Source organism: Aotus nancymaae, unplaced genomic scaffold (assembly GCF_030222135.1).
Source record: "Aotus nancymaae isolate 86718 unplaced genomic scaffold, 86718_ANA_hifiasm-v0.15.2.pri h1tg000008l, whole genome shotgun sequence".
Taxonomy (NCBI): domain Eukaryota; kingdom Metazoa; phylum Chordata; class Mammalia; order Primates; family Aotidae; genus Aotus; species Aotus nancymaae.
Genome location: NW_026988419.1, coordinates 55823205 through 55842512, shown reverse-complemented (window position 1 = coordinate 55842512; position 19308 = coordinate 55823205). Strand labels below are relative to the sequence as shown.

At 36.6% G+C, this 19308-nt stretch overlaps 2 protein-coding genes across 5 annotated transcripts in view; both read left to right on the top strand.

The window, feature by feature from the left end:
* Positions 1-19308, top strand: part of LNPK (lunapark, ER junction formation factor) — a 72909-nt gene that overhangs the window by 35486 nt on the left and 18115 nt on the right. For all 4 annotated transcript variants that reach the window (XM_012471922.3, XM_064373338.1, XM_064373340.1 and 1 more), the window contains 2 exons: positions 1354-1437; positions 1520-1571. In XM_012471922.3, the coding sequence (XP_012327345.3) occupies positions 1354-1437; positions 1520-1571 (136 nt within the window). The remainder of the gene's footprint in view (positions 1-1353; positions 1438-1519; positions 1572-19308) is intronic.
* On the top strand, positions 11513-19303 carry LOC135273663 (large ribosomal subunit protein uL23-like). Its single transcript, XM_064373341.1, has one exon. It carries the CDS (start codon positions 14430-14432, stop codon positions 15033-15035), a length of 606 nt encoding a protein of 201 aa, XP_064229411.1. The 5' UTR covers positions 11513-14429; the 3' UTR covers positions 15036-19303.

Sequence of the window (19308 nt, the reverse complement as noted above, 5' to 3'; positions counted from 1 at the left end):
ACAACACTGATATAAAACATCAAAAGTCTAATGTGTAGAGTACAGGGATTTGGTTATTTGATATTCCATGTAGATTATGTTGATTTGGGGATATATTTTATTATGCCCTCTTTCTACCTCCATTCGTAGTTTTTTCTTTTTCTAACTCTAAAGTGATATATAAACAGCTCCTTTACATCAGAAAAGTCAACTTGCTTATTCTGAGAATTTATCATAATTTTGAAATAATTAGGAAAATATTTTAGTTTCACTAAACCAAAGCAAGTCTAATAAATCATTCATCTAAGTACCTAACTTCTTAAATGTTGAATTGAACATTTAATGAGGAATCTGTTAACAGCTATTGTGGCAGCATATTTTTAACTCAGTAAATGTGCTCTGGGTTGCATTTTAAAATAAATCTCCTTTGGAATGAATATAACATTTAATGAATCTAAGTGGCTATCAGTGGTCACTGAGAAAGAAAATGTTCTGTTCCAATTTTTACAAAAGTGTTTTATCCTTCACATTAGGTAATTTGTCATAACTATGACTGTCTTGTACTAAAGTTCAACTTTTTTTGATGTTGGGCCATAACCACTAGTGATACTTTACTAGCGATTATATTTTAAGTTAAACCCATGTATTAAGCTATGAAGTGACTTGAGTGAATGGTAAATAAAATGTTACAATAATGAAGTTATTTAATTGTAGTTCCTAGTGTGAACATAGAACTCAGTAAAATTTTTACTTAAATTCTGTATTCAGTTTTTTCTGCTAAAGTTGTTTGGATCTAAGTAACAAAGAGGTGAGGGTTATCTTTTAAAATCATTTGAACAAATTCCATGGCTGTTCTCCCAGTTAGTGAGTTTTCACTGCATTTGCAGCAAGCTAATTGCTTTTGCTAATAAATAATCTAAAATCGATGCTGACAGCAGTTAATTGGCACAGAGATTTTATTTTGTAAAGCTCTTGGCTAACGACCTTCTTTAAATTAATAGCATTAAGTGCTATGAGGAAATAAATCTGAGGAATTGCCTGTCATTTGCTTGTCATGTCTAATAACTTCCAATAATGATGGCTGATAGATTTTTGCACATTCCATTATTGAAGTTGGTGCATGTAATTATTCTCCTCATTATATGTAAACAATTAGCAATATTTGGTATTTCCTTGCAGTAAAGCTATTAAGTACAAGTAACAGAGGTTAGAAGCCGTTTTAAAATCTGGATTTTAATTATTCGAATGTAGGAAGTCTTTCATTCTATTTGGATATATTAAGGGTATTTATTTTAAACCTTTTTGAATAGGACTTATAAAAATAAGTAGTATGTGTTTTAAAATATGACAATTTATGGAAATTTTTGTTTGTAGCTTGAAGAAGTCATGGAAAAAGAAACTTACAAGACGGCTAAATTAATTCTTGAAAGGTTTGATCCAGACTCAAAGAAAGCAAAGGTAAGACTGTGATATCATTACTATTTTATTATAAATTACACATTGTAATAGGTCACTGTAATAACATTATTATAATTAACAGGAGTGTGAGCCGCCATCTGCTGGAGCAGCTGTAACTGCAAGAGCTGGACAAGGTAAATAACTTTGTAGAAACTGCTGCTGCTGTTGGAAAGATCCATATTTACCCAAGTGAGTTCAAAAGTGTGTTGGAGGTGTGCAAAAACTTATGTAGAATGCTTTTATGTTAATTTATAGTTGGTAATTTGGGATATGACTTAGGGTGGATGGCAATAATTTTATTTCATTTTGATTTTATGGGAATATGTTAAGTTAGGATATCACATCTGTTGAGATTAAATATAAAATTGTTTTTAGTCTTTTAAAATTTTAAGTAATTTCATCAATATTTTGTAAATATTTCCCACTTTCAGATAATAATCTCTTGGGATATCTGTTATTATTTAAATCCTTTTTATGTTTTATTTTTGAAAAATGTAATGGTTTCTGTGAAATTTGAAGTTTCTTTTAAAATAACACTTATTTATTTATTTATTTATTTATTTGAGACAGAGTTTCGCTCTTGTTACCCAGGCTGGAGTGCAATGGCGCGATCTCGGCTCACGGCAACCTCCGCCTCCTGGGTTCAGGCAATTCTCCTGCCTCAGCCTCCTGAGTAGCTGGGATTACAGACACGCGCCACCATGCCCAGCTAATTTTTTGTATTTTTAGTATAGACAGGGTTTCACCATGTCGACCAGGATGGTCTTGATCTCTTGACCTCCTGATCCACCCCCCTCGGCCTCCCAAAGTGCTGGGATTACAGGCGTGAGCCACCACGCCCAGCCTAAAATAATACTTATTTAAGAATAGAATAAAGTAATTTAGAAATAAGAAAAATGAAAATTGAATTATTACTATATAATATTAACTATTTTTGAGGTTATATTACCATATTATTAATGAAATCATCACTATTACATCATTAAATGTAATATAAAATTTTAACAGTCATTATATTGAGTGATTACATAAAATATTCCTAAGTCTGACATGGGAAAAAATATTCTGATTTTGCAACAACTTTCGTCTTTGTTCTTTTCTCTAATAGTATAGCTTGTAAGAGTTTTGTTGCAATATAGAATCTGTTACTTTTAAAAAAATTTAACTTCGATTTTTGCACCCCCCTGCCCAAGAATTATAACCTGCTTTGTAAAGGTAGAATGACATTTAGACCTTTGAAAGGAAATCTTCTTATAAATATTCACAAAGATCATGGATATTAAAGAAGTCATAATAATTTTAGGTTTTCTGATTGGCAGGGCTGTATGGGAAAAATCCCCTCTACCTACACATCCTCCATAAGTAGGATTTTGGTTCATAGAAATATTAACCTTTTTTTTTTTTTTATTTTGAAGCATTCACTTTTGCGAATAGTGAAAGTTCACATATGATTAAAATGAATTAGGCATATAGTGGCAATAAACTACGTTCATAACCGGTTTAAATTTTTCTACAATGTATATATGTCTTTCTAGCAAATACAAAAACATTTTTTGGCCTATAGACCAGATTTCTATAATTTCTTTTTTTTTTTTCGTGTACTTCTTTTTATTTTTATTTTTATTTTATTTTATTTTTTTTATTGCATTTTAGGTTTTGGGGTACATGTGAAGAACATGCAAAATTGTTGCATAGGTGCATACATGGCAGTGTGATTTGCTGCCTTCCTCCCCTTCACCTGTATATGGCATTTCTCCCCATGCTCTCTCTCCCCAACTCCCCACCCGCCGCTCTCCCTCCCCTATTTCCCCCCAACAGACCCCAGTGTGTAGTGCTCCCCTCCCTGTGTCCATGTGTTCTCATCGTTCAACACCCACCTATGAGTGAGAACATGCAGTGTTTGATTTTGTGTTCTTGTGTCAGTTTGCTGAGAATGATGGTTTCCAGGTTCATCCATGTCCCTACAAAGGATGCGAACTCATCGTTTTTGATGGCTGCATAATATTCCATGGTGTATATGTGCCACATTTTCCCTGTCCAGTCTATCATCAATGGACATTCGGGTTGCTCCCAGGTCTTTGCTACTGTAAACTGTGCTGCAATGAACATTCGTGTGCATGTGTCCTTATAGTAGAACGATTTATAATCCTTTGGATATATACCCAGTAATGGGATTGCTGGGTCAAATGGAATTTCTATTTCTAGGTCCTTGAGGAATCGCCACACTGTCTTCCACAATGGTTGAACTAATTTACACTCCCACCAACAGTGTAAAAGTGTTCCTATTTCTCCACATCCTCTCCAGCATCTGTTGTCTCCAGATTTTTTAATGATCGCCATTCTAACTGGCGTGAGATGGTATCTCAATGTCGTTTTGATTTGCATTTCTCTAATGACCAGTGATGATGAGCAATTTTTCATGTTTGTTGGCCTCGTGTATGTTTTCTTTCGTAAAGTATCTGTTCATATCCTTCGCACACTTTTGAATGGGCTTGTTTGTTTTTTTCTTGTAAATCTGTTCAGATGGGTAAGCTGCAAAAATTTTTTCCCATTCTGTTGGTTGCCGATTCACTCTAGTGACTGTTTCTTTTGCTGTGCAGAAGCTGTGGAGTTTGATTAGGTCCCATTTGTCTATTTTGGCTTTTGTTGCCAATGCTTTTGGTGTTTTGGTCATGAAGTCCTTGCCTACGCCTATGTCCTGAATGGTTTTGCCTAGATTTTCTTCTAGGGTTTTTATGGTGTTAGGTCTTATGTTTAAGTCTTTAATCCATCAATTAATGCATCAATTGAGATAATCATGTGGTTTTTGTCTTTGGTTCTGTTTATGTGGTGAATTACGTTTATAGACTTGTGTATGTTGAACCAGCCTTGCATCCCTGGGATGAATCCTACTTGATCATGGTGGATAAGCTTTTTGATGTGCTGTTGCAATCAGTTTGCCAGTATTTTATTGAAGATTTTTGCATCTATGTTCATCATGGATATTGGCCTGTAGTTTTCTTTTCTTGTTGAGCCTCTGCCGGGTTTTGGTATTAGGATGATGTTGGTCTCATAAAATGATTTGGGAAGGATTCCCTCTTTTTGGATTATTTGGATTGGTTTCAGAAGGAATGGTACCTGTTCCTCTTTGTATGTCTGGTAGAATTTGGCTGTGAACCCATCTGGACCTGGGCTTTTTTTGGGTGGTAGGCTCTTAATTGCTGCCTCGACTTCAGACCTTGTTATTGGTCTATTCAGGGTTTCGACTTCTTCCTGGTTTAGGCTTGGGAAGAGACAAGTGTCCAGGAATTTATCCATTTCTTCCAGGTTTTCTAGTTTATGTGCATAGAGTTGTTTGTAATAATCTCTGATGATGGTTTGAATTTCTGTGGAATCCGTGGTGATATCCCCTTTATCGTTTTTTATTGCATCTATTTGGTTATTCTCTCTTTTCTTTCTTATTAATCTGGCTAGTCGTCTATTTTGTTGATCTTTTCAAAAAACCAGCTCCTGGATTTATTGATTTTTTTGAAGAATTTTCTGTGTCTCTATCTCCTTCAGTTCTGCTCTGATCTTAGTTATTTCTTGTCTTCTGCTAGGTTTTGAGGTTTTTGGATCTTGCTCCTCTAGCTCTTTCAATTTTGATGATAGGGTGTCAATTTTAGATCTCTCCTTTCTTCTCATGTGGGCACTTATTGCTATATATTTTCCTCTAGAGACTGCTTTAAATGTGTCCCAGAGATTCTGGTATGTGGTGTCTTTGTTCTCTTTGGTTTCGAAGAACATCTTTATTTCTGCCTTCATTTCATTGTTTATCCAGTCAACATTCAAGAGCCAGTTGTTCAGTTTCCATGAAGCTGTGCGGTTCTGGGTTGGTTTCTGAATTCTGAGTTCTAACTTGATTGCACTGTGGTCTGAGAGACTGTTTGTTATGATTTCCATTCTTTTGCATTTGCTGAGGAGTGATTTACTTCCAATTATGTGGTCAATTTTAGAGTAGGTGTGATGTGGTGCTGAAAAGAATGTATATTCTGTGGATTTGGGGTGGAGAGTTCTGCAAATGTCTATTAGTTTTGCTTGGTCCAGGTCTGAATTCAAGTCCTAGATATCCTTGTTAATTTTCTGTCTTGTTGATCTGTCTAATATTGTCAATGGGGTGTTAAGATCTCCCACTATTATTGTGTGTGAGTCTAAGTCTCTTTGTAAGTCATTAAGAAGTGGCCTTATGTATCTGGGTGCTCCTGTATTGGGTGCATATATATTTAAGATCATTAGCTCTTCTTGTTGCATTGATCCTTTTACCATTATGTAATGTCCTTCTTTGTCTCTTTTGATCTTTGTTGGTTTAAAGTCTATTTTATCAGAAATGAGAATTGCCACTCCTGCTTTTTTTTGCTCTCCATTTGCTTGGTAAATCTTCCTCCATCCCTTTATTTTGAGCCTTTTTGTATCCTTGCATGTGAGATGGGTTTCCTGGATACAGCACACCGATGGGTTTTGGCTCTTTATCCAATTTGCCAGTCTGCGTCTTTTGATTGGGGCATTTAGTCCATTTATGTTTAGGGTTAATGTTGTTATGTGTGAATTTGATCCTGCCATTTTGATGCTAGCTGGCTGTTTTGCCCATTAGTTGATGCAGATTCTTCATTGTGTTGATGCTTTTTACCATTTGGTATGTTTTTTGAGTGACTGGTACTGGTTGTTCTTTTCTATGTGTAGTGCCTCTTTCAGGATCTCTTGTAAAGCAAGCCTGGTGGTGATGAAATCTCTGAGTACTTGCTTGTTTGCAAAGGATTTTATTTTTCCTTCACTTATGAAGCTTAGTTTGGCTGGATATGAAATTCTGGGTTGAAAGTTCTTTTCTTTACAGATGTTGAATATTGGCCCCCAGTCTCTTCTGGCTTGTACGGTTTCTGCTGAGAGATTTGCTGTGATTCTGATGGGCTTCCCTTTTTGGGTAACCCGACCTTTCTCTCTGGATGCCCTTAGCATTTTCTCCTTCATTTCAACCCTGGTGAATCTGACGATTATGTGCCTTGGGGTTGCTCTTCTAGAGGAATATCTTTGTGGTGTTCTCTGTATTTCCTGGACTTGAATATTGGCCTGCCTTGTTAGGTTGGGGAAGTTTTCCTGGGTAATATCCTGAAAAGTATTTTCCATCTTGGGTTCATTCTCTTCGTCACATTCAGGTACACCTATCAAACGTAGATTAGGTCTTTTCACATAGTCCCATATTTCTTGTTGACTTTGTTCATTCCTTTTTACCCTGTTTTCTCTAGTCTTGTCTTCTCATTTTATTTTATTGAGTTGATCTTCAACCTCTGATATCCTTTCTTCTGCTTGGTCAATTCGGCTGTTGAAACTTGTGCATGCTTCGCAAAGTTCTCCTGTTGTATTTTTCAGCTCCATCAATTCACTTATATTCCTCTCTAAGTTGCCATTCTTGTTAGCATTTCGTCAAATCTTTTTTCAGCATTCTTAGTTTCTTTGCATTGGGTTAGAATGTTCTTTTAGCTCACGGAAGTTTCTTCTTACCCACCTTCTGAAGCCTGATTCTGTCATTTCATCACACTCATTCTCCATCCAGTCTTGTTCCCTTGCTGGTGAGGAGTTGTGATCCATTGTAGGAGGAGAGGTGTTCTGGTTTTGGGTGTTTTCATCCTTTTTGTACTGGTTTTTTCCCATCTTTGTGGATTTATCCACCTGTCGTCTTTGTAGTTGCTGACTTTCTGATTGGGTCTCTGAGTGGACGTCCTGTTTGTTGATGATGAAGTTATTTCTGTTTCTTAGTTTTCCTTCCAACAGTCTGTCCCCTCTGCTGTAGGACTGCTGAGGTCCACTCCAAGCCCTTCTTGCCTGGGGATCACCTGCAGCAGCTGCAGAACAGTAAGGGTTGCTACCAGTTTCTTCTTCTGCTTTGTCCCAGAAGGATACCTCCCAAATGTCAGTCCGAGTTCTCCTTTATGTGGTGACTCTTTGGATATATGGGGGTCAGGGAGGTGCTTGAGGAGACAGTCTGTCCTTTATAGTAGCTCAAATGCTGAGCTATGAGCTCTTTTGTTCATTCAGAGCTGCTGGGCAGGTACGTTTAAGTCTGCTGCAGCAGAACTCATAACCCCCTTTTTTTTTCCCAGGTGTTCTGACCCAGGGAGTTAGGGCTTTATTTATGAGTTTCTGCTGTGCTGCTGCCTTTTTTTTTTTTTTTTTCAGGGCTTCCCTGCCCAGCAAGGAGGCAGCTTAGTCAGTGCCTGCCTGCAGAGGCTTTGCTGAGCTGCTGTGGGCTCTGCCCAGCTGCCGTGTGAACTTCCCTGCAGTCCTGATTATATGGGTGTAGTTATAACTGCCTCAGCAATGGTGGCCCGCCTCTGTAATGACAGACTCTCTCTGAAATGGCGGGTTGCCTCGGCAACGGCAGGCTGCCTTAGCAATGGCGGATTGCCTCCGTAGTGGTGGAGTGCCTCGGTAATGGCGGACACCCTTCCCCCACAGAGCTGGATCGTCCCAGGTTCAGCTGTGCTTGCTGTGAAACTCTCGACCCAGAGCGTTTCCAATTGCTTTTTTTTGTTTTTTTTTTTTTTTTCTCGGGGTGGGATCAGCTGAGCCTGATCACCTGGCTCCCTGCCTCAAAACCTTTTCTTTTTTTTTTTTTTAGTTGAATGGTCGGCTCTCTCCCAGGCGTTATAGTCGCCTGTTGAAAAGGCTCCGGGATCTGTGTGATTTCCCATGCGGCGTCCCACTGCTCCAGCTGAAATAGCGGCGCTGAGATTCGTGGTGCTTTTTTGCCCGGGAATCTCCTGGCCTGGCTCCCTGTTTCAGTCCCCTTTTTCTCAATCAGATGAGTGAGTGACTCTGCCTTCCTGGAGCTTCCCGGAGCTTCCTGGAGCTCCCCTTGCTGGCTAACAGAGGGGGCCCAGTCTCGTTTACTCTGCATCAGGAACCGCTGTGCCAGGGCATCGGCAAAACAGCCGTGCCAGCCAAAACAGCTGCGCTGGCCACCCGTGGGGTTCCTCCACCTGGGAATCTCCTGGTCTGTGGGCAATAAAAATCCATCTGGAAATGCAGCGTCCACTCACCCTCTGTGCTTTCACTGGGAGCTGCAATCCTGAACTGCTCCTAACCGGCCATCTTGGATCTCTCCAGATTTCTATAATTTCTAAAGCATTTGTATAACTGGTACTAATTTTTCAAGAACATATATATATATATATATATATATAGAGAGAGAGAGAGAGAGAGAGAGAGAGAGAGAGAGAGAGTGTTTTGCTCTGTCCCCCAGGCTGGAGTGCAGTGGGACAATATTGGTTCACTGCAACCTTGGCTTCCTGTGTTCAAGCAGTCCCCCGGGCCTCAGACTCCCAAGTAGCTAGGATTACAAGTGTATGTCATCACATCTAACTAATTTTTGTATTTTTAGTAGAAATGGCATTTCACCATGTTGGCCAGGCTAGTCTCAAACTCCTGACCTCAGGTGATCTGCCCCACTCTGTCTCCCAAAGTGCTGGGATTACAGGCATGAGCCACCATGCCCAGCCAAGAATATTTTTCAGTTAAACTTGTAGAAGCAGAGAGTAGAAATACTATTTCTTGTGGTGGAGAGCAGGTATGGGAGAAATGGGGAAATATCAGTCAAATGATAAAAAATTTCAGTTATGTAGGTGAATAACTTCAGGTGAATAACTATAGCATGGTGACAATACTAATACTGTATTGTATACTTGAAATTTGCTAAGAAAGTAGATCTTGTGTTCTCAGTGCGTGCATGCATACACAGACACACACACACACACACACACACACACACACACACACACACACACACACACACGGAGGTAACTCAGTTTTTGTGCTTACTGATTCCAGATAGAGGAATCAGTATTCCTCCCAGAGGAACATTGATTCTTGAGGGAAGAACATTCCAGATAGAGGAATCAGTAAGTGCAAAGACCTGAATGAAGAACATGTCTGGAGTGCTGTGGAACAGCAGGGAGGCCTGCATGACTGGACTAGGGAGAATAGGAAGAGTGGCAGCAAGAAAGTAACAAGGGATCATCTCATATAAGGCTTTGTAGAATGTGGACTATTGTAAAAACTTGAGTTCGCAATTAGGATTTTTTGTGTAGAAGTTTTGTTTTGAGCAGAGGATTGACATGGTCTCTATTATGTCTTCAAGGCTACTATATTGAGAAAAGCCTGCAGAGGGAGCAAAGGTGAAAGCAGGAAGACTAATTAGGAAGTTACTGCAGTAATACAGAAAAGCATTTGATGATAGCTTAGACCAGGAGTATCTAATCCCTAGGCTACATTGGAAGAAGAATTGTCTTGGGTTACATATAAACTACACTAACACTAATGATAGCTGATGCTAAAAAAAAAAAAAAAATCTCATAATGTTTAAGAAAATTTACAAATTTGTGTTTGGTTACATTCAAAGCCATCCTGGGCCACGAGCAGCCCATGGGCTGTGTGTTGGACAAGCTTGGTTTAGATCTTGGATAGTAATATTGGAAGTGGGTTTTAAAAATAATTAACTTGGCCAGGCACGGTGGCTCACGCGTGTAATCTCAGCACCTTGGGAGGCTGAGGTGGGTGGATCACCTGAGGTCAGGAGTTTGAAACCAGCCTGGCCAACATGGTGAAACCCCATCTCTACTAAAAATACAGTTAGCCAAGCGTGGTGTTGGGTACCTGTAATTCTAGCTACTCAGGAGGCTGAGGCAGGAGAATTTCTTGGACACGGGAGGTGGCATTTTTAGTGAGCCGAGATTGTGCCACCGCACTCCAACCTGGGCAACAGCGTGAGACTCCATTTCAAAAACAAACTAATATTTTTATTTGTTAAAATTTAATTTCCTCTTTCTCTACACCCCAGCTTAAGGTGGTTTATGAAATGGTCAGATTTTGTATATATTTTAAAAATAGAACCCAAAAGAATTCTTGATGCATTGGATATGGAGTCAGAGGAGGAGGAGTCAAGGATGACCTTAAAGATTTTGGCCTGAGTAACTTGGAAAGATGGAGTTGCCATTTACTGAGATGGTGGAGACTGCAAGAGAAATAGTTTCTGGAGAGGTTCTGAGATGCAGTAGTGAAGAACAAGGTTGATTTTGGACATGTTGTGTTTGAGATACCTATTAGACAGACATCCAACTAGAGATTTCAAGAAAGCAGTTGAATATGAGTCTGGCAAACAGGAATTTTCTGAGCTGAAGATAGAAGTTTTTGTGTTATTAGCTTGTGGATGGCATTAAAACAGTGAGCATGTATTGAAAATTAAAGTAGAAATCACAGATTTTTTAAATCTTTATACCAAATGGAGCAACACTTTATATTTTGCTGTTTTTTGGGGATGTGTTTGATTAAGAGAATCTGAAAAATGCCTCATAAAATAATAAATTTACCTTAATAAATTTACCTTATAAGAAATTTGGTTGTTCTTTACATAAGTATCTACTTTTTACTGTTAAAATTATTTAGTATATAACAAACCATCCTAAAATTTAGTGATTTAAAATAGCATTCTTTTTGTTTGCTCATGAAATTTGCAATTTGGCTGGGGTTTGGTGGAGACAGCTCATCTGTGTCTTACAGCAGTTGGAGCTACTTTATTGAGCTAGAGAATCTACTCTCAAGGTAGTTTACATGGCTGACAAGTTGGTGCTGGCTGTTGGTTCCTCTCCATGTGGACTTCTCTCTGGGGTCACTTGAGCTTACTCCTCCATAATGATGGTTTCCAAGACCAACGAGTATAGCAGACAGAAAGTCCTGGATTCTGGCGCAACTTTGTTCTGTTGGTTCAAACCGTTAGAGTACAGTTTCAAGGGGAGGGTATATAGATACCCTCTGCTCCCATTTGTTGAAAGGAGAATCAAAGAATTTTGGACTCTTATTTTAAAACTGCCACATGTGCCTTAATATAGATAATAAAGACATTTCTATCCCAATCCAGTTTTCATTGTTTATCTCAAATGTCACCATCGCGGTAAATGCTTTCTTCATCCCATCTAGATGACTAAGTTGTCAGTCCTCACTTCTTGTGAAGTCCTCACTTCATTCTATAGTACTTTGTTGGCTTCCATTATTTGGCATTTAGCTTGCATTAAAATATTTAGTGAGTTTGTTTTTCTTGTCTTAAAGATAGCTTGCTACCTCTATATGCAATTCTGAATCTCCTTCAATGTGCTTATCCTGGTGTTTCGCTCTTAGTGGTTTCTTAATAAATGTGTTGAGTTGAAAAAAATAAAAGTAAACATTTATATTGGCATTCCTGTATTTGGTTTGCATGTTATAAAATAGTAATTTACCAAATAGGACCTTGGTGAACTGCAAGGTTCATGTTGTTTAATGTTGAGACTGTTATAAGTTAGACCAGATCAGAAATAAATTATTAAGGTGATAAAAGAAAGAATATGTTAAGACAAATAACTATAAAGCAAAATGTATTTTTAATTTGAAAAACAGAACAACAAAAGAATAGACTCAACTAAAGACTGGCAAGTGGCATATATTATTATTAATAGCAAACTTTCTGCTTAAAGATAGCTTTTTTATATGGTCTCCTGAAGTCAAGCTGAGATTCTAAACCCAGCAGGCTGATTAGCAATCTTAATTCCATCTGCAGTCTTTATTTGCCTTGCATGTAACATTTACAGAATGGATGTGAAGATGGGGACATTTTATGGGAGGCCATTATCATGTTTATCACACCAAATCAGTTGGGTAATAGGCAGTTGGAAATTTAACATTGAAATGCAATAGGAAAGTAGATTAATTTCATAGGTGTTTATTAAAATCATACTCTGTACCCATTACCTTGCCCACATCATGTGGCTGCAAAGATGCAGTTCTTGCTTATTAACTTTTGATTAAAAGGGCTGTACACCTGTAAATAAATGGTATGCTGAGGACCAAAATGAAGGTAGGCATGAATTACAATGCATTATAACTTTTAATAATAATTTGCTGTAATAATAGGGTTGAGAAAGTACTCTTCAGGTAAAGGATTTACTCCATGTGCAAAGACCAGAAGAGAGAAACAACTTGGCACCTTAAGACACTGCAAATAGTGCCATATCCCTGAAAAAAGAAGGAAGGGTTCATATGAAGGAGGGATAAAATTATGAAGGGCTTTATTTGCATCATTATGTAGTATAGTCCTGGAGTTCAGGACTTTATCTTATATACAACATGTCATTGGAGGCTTTGAATTTTACATCAAGTTAGCATTTTAGGAAGAATACTTTTTTTTTTTTTTTTTTTTTGGTGACATGGACAATGGATTGGAGAGAATATGGCTGAGCCATAGAGATCAATTAGGAATATCATCTAAAATAGTTACAAGATAAAGGCCTGTACTAGATACAGTTACGATAATAGTGTTGAGGAAAAATAAGAGATTTAAGAGAGAATTCAGGAGTAGATTGGTATAGGCAATTAGATTTGGAAAGGGGAAGGTAGGAGGATGAATCAAGATGTGACCTAGGTTTTTGGCTTGGATAACTGCTTAGGTGTTAGTATGTTAAGCCAGATAAAGAACCTAATTGTAATACTGGTTTCTGTAGAAGATAATAAATTCACTTTTGGATCTGTTGAATGGGAGTTATATCAAGATGCTGAGGTTCGTAGGTAGTTGATTATTTCATATGGAGCTCAGGAGAAAGGTTGAGGTTATGGATATAAAGATTAGAAATAATTGGGAGGTATAGGTGATTATTAATGAAATATGAGATTGAGTGAAATTGGCCAGAGAGAGAAAATAAAGAGTAAGAGCACCTAAGGTAGAACTACAGGGAACATTGACATTTATGGGTAGATAAAGAGGAATCCAGGAAAAACAATGAATGATCAGAGTCAAAAGTAGAGCTAGATTAGTATTAAGTAGAAAACTGAAATGAGGCCTTTGAATTTGACAGATTGCAAACCACAGAGAATATGGGCGTTTTTGTCATAAAAGCCAGCATTTGAATCCTGGCTCCATCTCTTATTTTACTGTGAGAATTTTAGCAAGTTACTTAGCCACTGAACTTTGGTTTCTTCTTTTGAAAACTGGGGATAGGAGTTACCCCAAAGGATTGATATAAATATTAGATAAAATTAGTAAATTCATATAAAGTGCCTACTTTAGTTCCTAGCAGAAAATAGGGATTTAATAAAGAGTAGCTAGGATAATGCAACATTAGTAGTGGTATTATAATGTTGTTGGTGACCAAAGCAACGATACTTTCAGTAGTGGGTAGTACTGTGGTAGCTAAAAAGGAGCACAAAAACCAGATTGAGTTGAGTTAAGAAGTGAAATGCAGATAAGTTTTGTTTTGTTTTTCAAAAAGCTTTGCTTCTGTAGGAAGGAAGAGGTTATAGAGTCATTTTTATCAATAAAAAGACATTGACCAATTGGGAGCACAATTTTAGTGGAGAAATGGGGTAGAATCTGAATTTAGAGCAGCTTAGTATGAGTGAATATGAATATAAGACACGGTGAATATGGACTTCAGAAAATTTTGAAAGTAGAAGAAAGAGATGTCTTCATTATTTTGATTATTTAAAGGAAATATATTCAAATAAGTTAAAAGAAATACAGAACTGAAAACAATAGAAATTCACCTGAGAATATATCCCTGTGCCTTAACTATAGTACTATAGTATGAAATTATGCTATAGTATAATTTTTTTTCACAATTATAAAAAGCAAAACTTACCCTAAGTCTAAGAGTTTCCACATCTGCATATGTGAATAGGCTTAAAGATTTCCCCCACCCTCATTACTAAAATTCTAGTTATTGAAATTTTCTCTTGTGAGTCTTAGAACTGGACACAGTAGTTCAGAAAGCCTTTGACCCGTGCTAGGGAAAATATGAATATTGCCTTTGTAGTTTTGCCAACACTCTTATGTTAAGGAAATTTGGAACCTAGTGGGGTTTTAGTTCACATAAGTTGCAAGAAAAAAAACCCTATCAAAAACTGGGCTAAGAACATGAATAGACAATTCTCAAAAGAAAATATACAAATGGCCAACAAACATGAAAAAATGCTCAATATCACTAATGATGAGAGAAATGCAAATCAAAACCACAATGCGATACCACCTTACTCCTGCAAGAATGGCCATAATAAAAAAATTTAAAAATAGTAGATGTTGGGACCCTTTTCACAAGATGGCGCCGAAAGCAAAGAAGGAAGCTCCTGCCCCTCCTAAAGCCGAAGCCAAAGCGAAGGCTTTAAAGGCCAAGAAGGCAGTATTGAAAGGTGTCCACAGCCACAAAAAAAAGAAGATCTGCACGTCACCCACCTTCCGGCGGCCCAAGACACTGCGACTCCGGAGGCAGCCCAAATATCCTTGGAAGAGCGCCCCCAGGAGAAACAAACTTGACCGCTATGCTATCATCAAGTTTCCGCTGACCACTGAGTCTGCCATGAGGAAGATAGAAGACAACAACACGCTTGTGTTCATTGTGGATGTTAAAGCTAACAAGCACCAGATCAAACAGGCTGTGAAGAAGCTCTATGACATTGATGTGGCCAAGGTCAACACTCTGATTCGGCCTGATGGAGAGAAGAAGGCATATGTTCAACTGGCTCCTGATTACGATGCTTTGGATGTTGCCAACAAAATTGGGATCATCTAAACCAAGTCCAGCTGGCTAATTCTAAATATATGTATATCTTTTCACCATTAAAAAAAAAATAGTAGATGTTGGCATGGATGTGGTGAACAGGGAACACTTCTACATTGCTAGTGGGAATGTAAACTAGTACAACTGCTATGGAAAACAGTGTAGAGATTCCTTAAAGAATAAAAGTAGAGCTACCATTTGATCCAGCAATCCCACTACTGGGTATCTACCCAGAGGAAAAGAAGTCATTATATGAAAAAGATACTTGCACACACGTTTATAGCAGCACAATTTGCAATCACAAAAATGTGGAACCAACTCAAATGCCATCAATCAATGAGTGGATAAAGAAACTGTGATATATATATTTGCATACAATTTATAATGATTATATCAATTTATAATGATTAAATCTATGTATGATGGAATATTACTCAGCCATAAAAATAATGAATTAATGGCATTCAGAGCAACCTGGATGAGATTGGAGACTATTATTTTAAGTGAAGTAACTCAGGAATGGAAAACCAAGCATTGTATGTTCTCACTCATAAGTGGGAGCTAAGCTAAGAGGGTGCAAACGGTTAAGAATGACACAGTGGACTTTGGGGACTCGGGAAGGGTGGGAAGTGGGGAGTGGAAGATAAAAGACTACAAATAGGGTGCAGTGTACACTGCCCAGGTGTTGGGTGCACCAAAATCTTACAAATCACCACTAAACAACTTACTCACGTAACCAACCACTACTTGTTTTCCAGTAACCTATGGAAATAATAAAGCAACTAGTACTAATAGCAAGGATGAAAATCCAGGCCTCCTAATTATTGTATGGTGTTCTTCCTACTATAGCTTGACAACAGAACAAAGACAAACCTTCTAGCAGCACAAAAAGAGTCAGTATTTAAAAAATCTGATAAGTTAAGGGTTGAGTATTTGTATTATAAAGCATTCATCCCAGTATTATTTAATAGCAAACTAGAGTTATACATTTAAATTTTTATATAAATTGTGAAGTTACACATTTAAATGTGTTCACAAATAACTTTAGGAAAATATTAAATGTGTAAATTATATATTTAAAATAATTGCCTTAGAAATTCTAGATTGCTTAACTTTTGATTTATTATAATCGTTGGAACCTTTAGATGTGCACTATTTCTGCTAATAGTTATTTCCTATTAAGTACTTCGAATGTGCTCTGGCTAAGCTCTTTGTCTTGATTTTCTCATTTAATCTTTACAACAACCATAAGAGGTAAGTATTCACATTATGAGAAAACTAAACTGAGTGATGTCATCAACTTGGAAAAGGTAAACAGGGTGGAGCTAAAATTATGACCATTTGATTCCAGAGTCTTTGCTTTGCACAGCTATGCTGTTTTATCATTAATTTAAGCTTCTGTTTAATATAGTAGTTTTAAAAATATGTCATTTGGATTCTGTTTGTTTCATTTTTAATTGATATGTAATTGTGCATATTTTTGGGGTACATGTGATATTTTGATACTTGCATACAATTTATAATGGTTAAATCAAGGTAACTGGGATATCCATCATCTCAAGCATTTCTTTTGTTTATGTTGAGAACATTCCAGTTCTTCTCTTCTAGCTATTTTGAATGACACATTATTGTTAATTGTAGTCTCCCTACTACTGTCAAACACTAGCTCTTATTGCTCCTATCAAACTATATTTTTGTACCCACTAACCAACCTTTATTCATAACCCTTTATAACCTCTTTGAAAAGAAGTTGGTTAATGGGTTTATTTGCTTCATTTTGAATTTAAACCTAATATAGCAATGTCCTCATACTTAGTATGATTTTTGTTGGGTCATTGATCATTAATGAGGATGTTAAAACATACTCCAATTGAGAATTAACCTCATGGCGTGCTTCTTATAATTTTTTGCCAGATTCCTGTGGAATGCTTGGTGGCTCTTTGGGGGTTTTCTTTCTTACATTTAAGGCAGAAAATGTTGAATATATCCAATATGTTGAGTACTGGAAACTTTTTAGAGTAATAGAAAACTTTATGAAACACAAATAGTTAAAAGTAGATGAATCTGAGATATTTTAAACTGAGACTACCAGAATATTTTATAATGTTTTGCCAAATAATAGATTTGTACCTTGTTGGTAACTATTTTAAACTATTGAAGGTATTGTAACCCTTGTTACTTGCTTTTCCTTTGAAAATGATGAAACTACATTTTCTCCCTTTTGTGACTCTGCTATAACATTTTTCCCTGCTCCCTAAATTTAGATTTAGAATTATTAAGATATGTCTCTTTTATGGCTTGACATAGTGTTCTTTGTTAGCTAGTCGCCTTTCAGTAGTGTACTAGTGATAGTAAAAGCATTTCAGGTAATTTTCACTGGGTAAATGCGCATTTAGAGGAAGTAGTCTCAAGTTTGTGAAGAGGAAGGATAATAGCTGCTTTTAATAAAGTCTAATATATGCTAAAGTTTTATTTATCTGGAAGAAAAATATCACTTTTTGAGTTATGCTTTACCTGAAAGTTGGCTAAAAAATGATTTACAGTATTTGATACCTCATTTTTAAGTTAGCAATTTAAATTACCGAATCCTAATATGATTTTGTTGATCTCAGTACATTTGCAGCATTTAATGGCTTTCCCTAATATGCAACCACCTATTAAGGTACTCCTTGTGAATAAAAAATAAAGTTAGCAGCCAATTTGCAGATGTTAGGATATGGTTTGCTCAGGTAACAGCTGAATTTCTATATAAATTGCATGGAAAGTAGCAAAATATAAAGATGTTTCCATTTATATAATGATATTGTGCTTGTAATTTATTATTGCAATGGCTTGGTTGAAGACTAAACTGTGAACCAGTGGAAAATTAGTTGGTCCCAGTAATTTTAGCTAAAATCATTTGAAAATACTTAGTTGCATAAAAACACTGTTATCTGAAATAGTAAGTATTCAGTAAATGTCAGCTGTCAGTTTATAGACATCATATTTAATCCTCCTAACAATTACATTAGTTAATATTATCCTAATTTTACAGATAAAAGTAACAGGTTTATCACAGTTGAGTAACCCGTCTGAAGTCATGTGGCCAGAGGCAGGATTCCAACCAAATACTTCTGACTTCAGGGCCCTGGTTCTTAGCTGGTAGACTAGATTGTGATGAACTAAGATTTGACACTAGAGCTGTACTTTTAGTGCAATGAACTTTCATGAAAATCTTTAACTGTCAAATAGAGTACAAGTGTTTTGCTTCTGGACATATGTATTTTTACTATTTATGCCAATTAAAAATAACTTCTTTAGTTTCAGCCCATTAATTCAGGATTTGTGATAATTTAATGTGATAGGTAGAACTGAAAAATTACAAAGGCTTCTTTAAGTGAAATCTTACCACTGACATTCAAGGAAAATATTGGTGGTAATGGAGAATAATAGAATTTAATTTTATGTTACTGAGTACGGGTCATGAAACTTCTTTTGTAAAGAGCAGATAGTAAATATAATTAAATTGCCTTGAGAGCCATATGGTCTCTATTGCCACTACTCTACTCTTCTAAAGCAGCCATAGATAATATGTAAACAAAAGAGTGGGGCTGTGTTCTAATAAAACTACAAAAGCAGGCGGCAGCCTGGATTTGGCATGTTGGCTGATGCCTGTTACAGAGAATCTTGTAATTTCTGCAACTATAAGTTAAGATTTATTAATGATGAAACGTTGTTTATACAGAGTAGATCTATTGAATGTTTTGGCCAGAACAAATTTGCCAACAGGATAGCAATATCATAAAGGAGAATGGAAATGGTACCTAATAGCAAAAATACTTTCTCAGTATTTCTATGACTACTTAGATTAATTACTTTGATATTCCAGAATATACTTATTCACTTATCTCTTAGTTTTTAGTTTTTTAAATATTGAAAAACAACTCTGCAATTTGGAGTTTTCACTAATTCTGATAAACTTTCTTTCCTTTATCATAATTAGGAAGAGTACTGTAAAAAGTCATGACACATAATTGGGTGATTTTATTTTACTGAATTTATTTTGAAAAGTGGTATCAGTAGCTACACTTAGATCACAGCTTGTTGTGTAAAGATGTACAGTTGAACTGTAAGTTCAGAAATATAGTACTTTGTTTTCAATGTCACATTTTATAGATTTCTTATAAGCAGTTTTGAAACTACAATGCTTTTTGGAGATGCAAAATTTTAGTAAATATAAATTGTCTGTGATATTGGTTAATATGGTATATTGGAAATTAAGTCTAGTATATACTTACTCTTCTCA

Bases quoted from the DNA above. Each gene is read 5' to 3' on its own strand.
- LOC135273663 (XM_064373341.1), top strand. From the start codon at position 14,430: ATGAAAAAATGCTCAATATCACTAATGATGAGAGAAATGCAAATCAAA.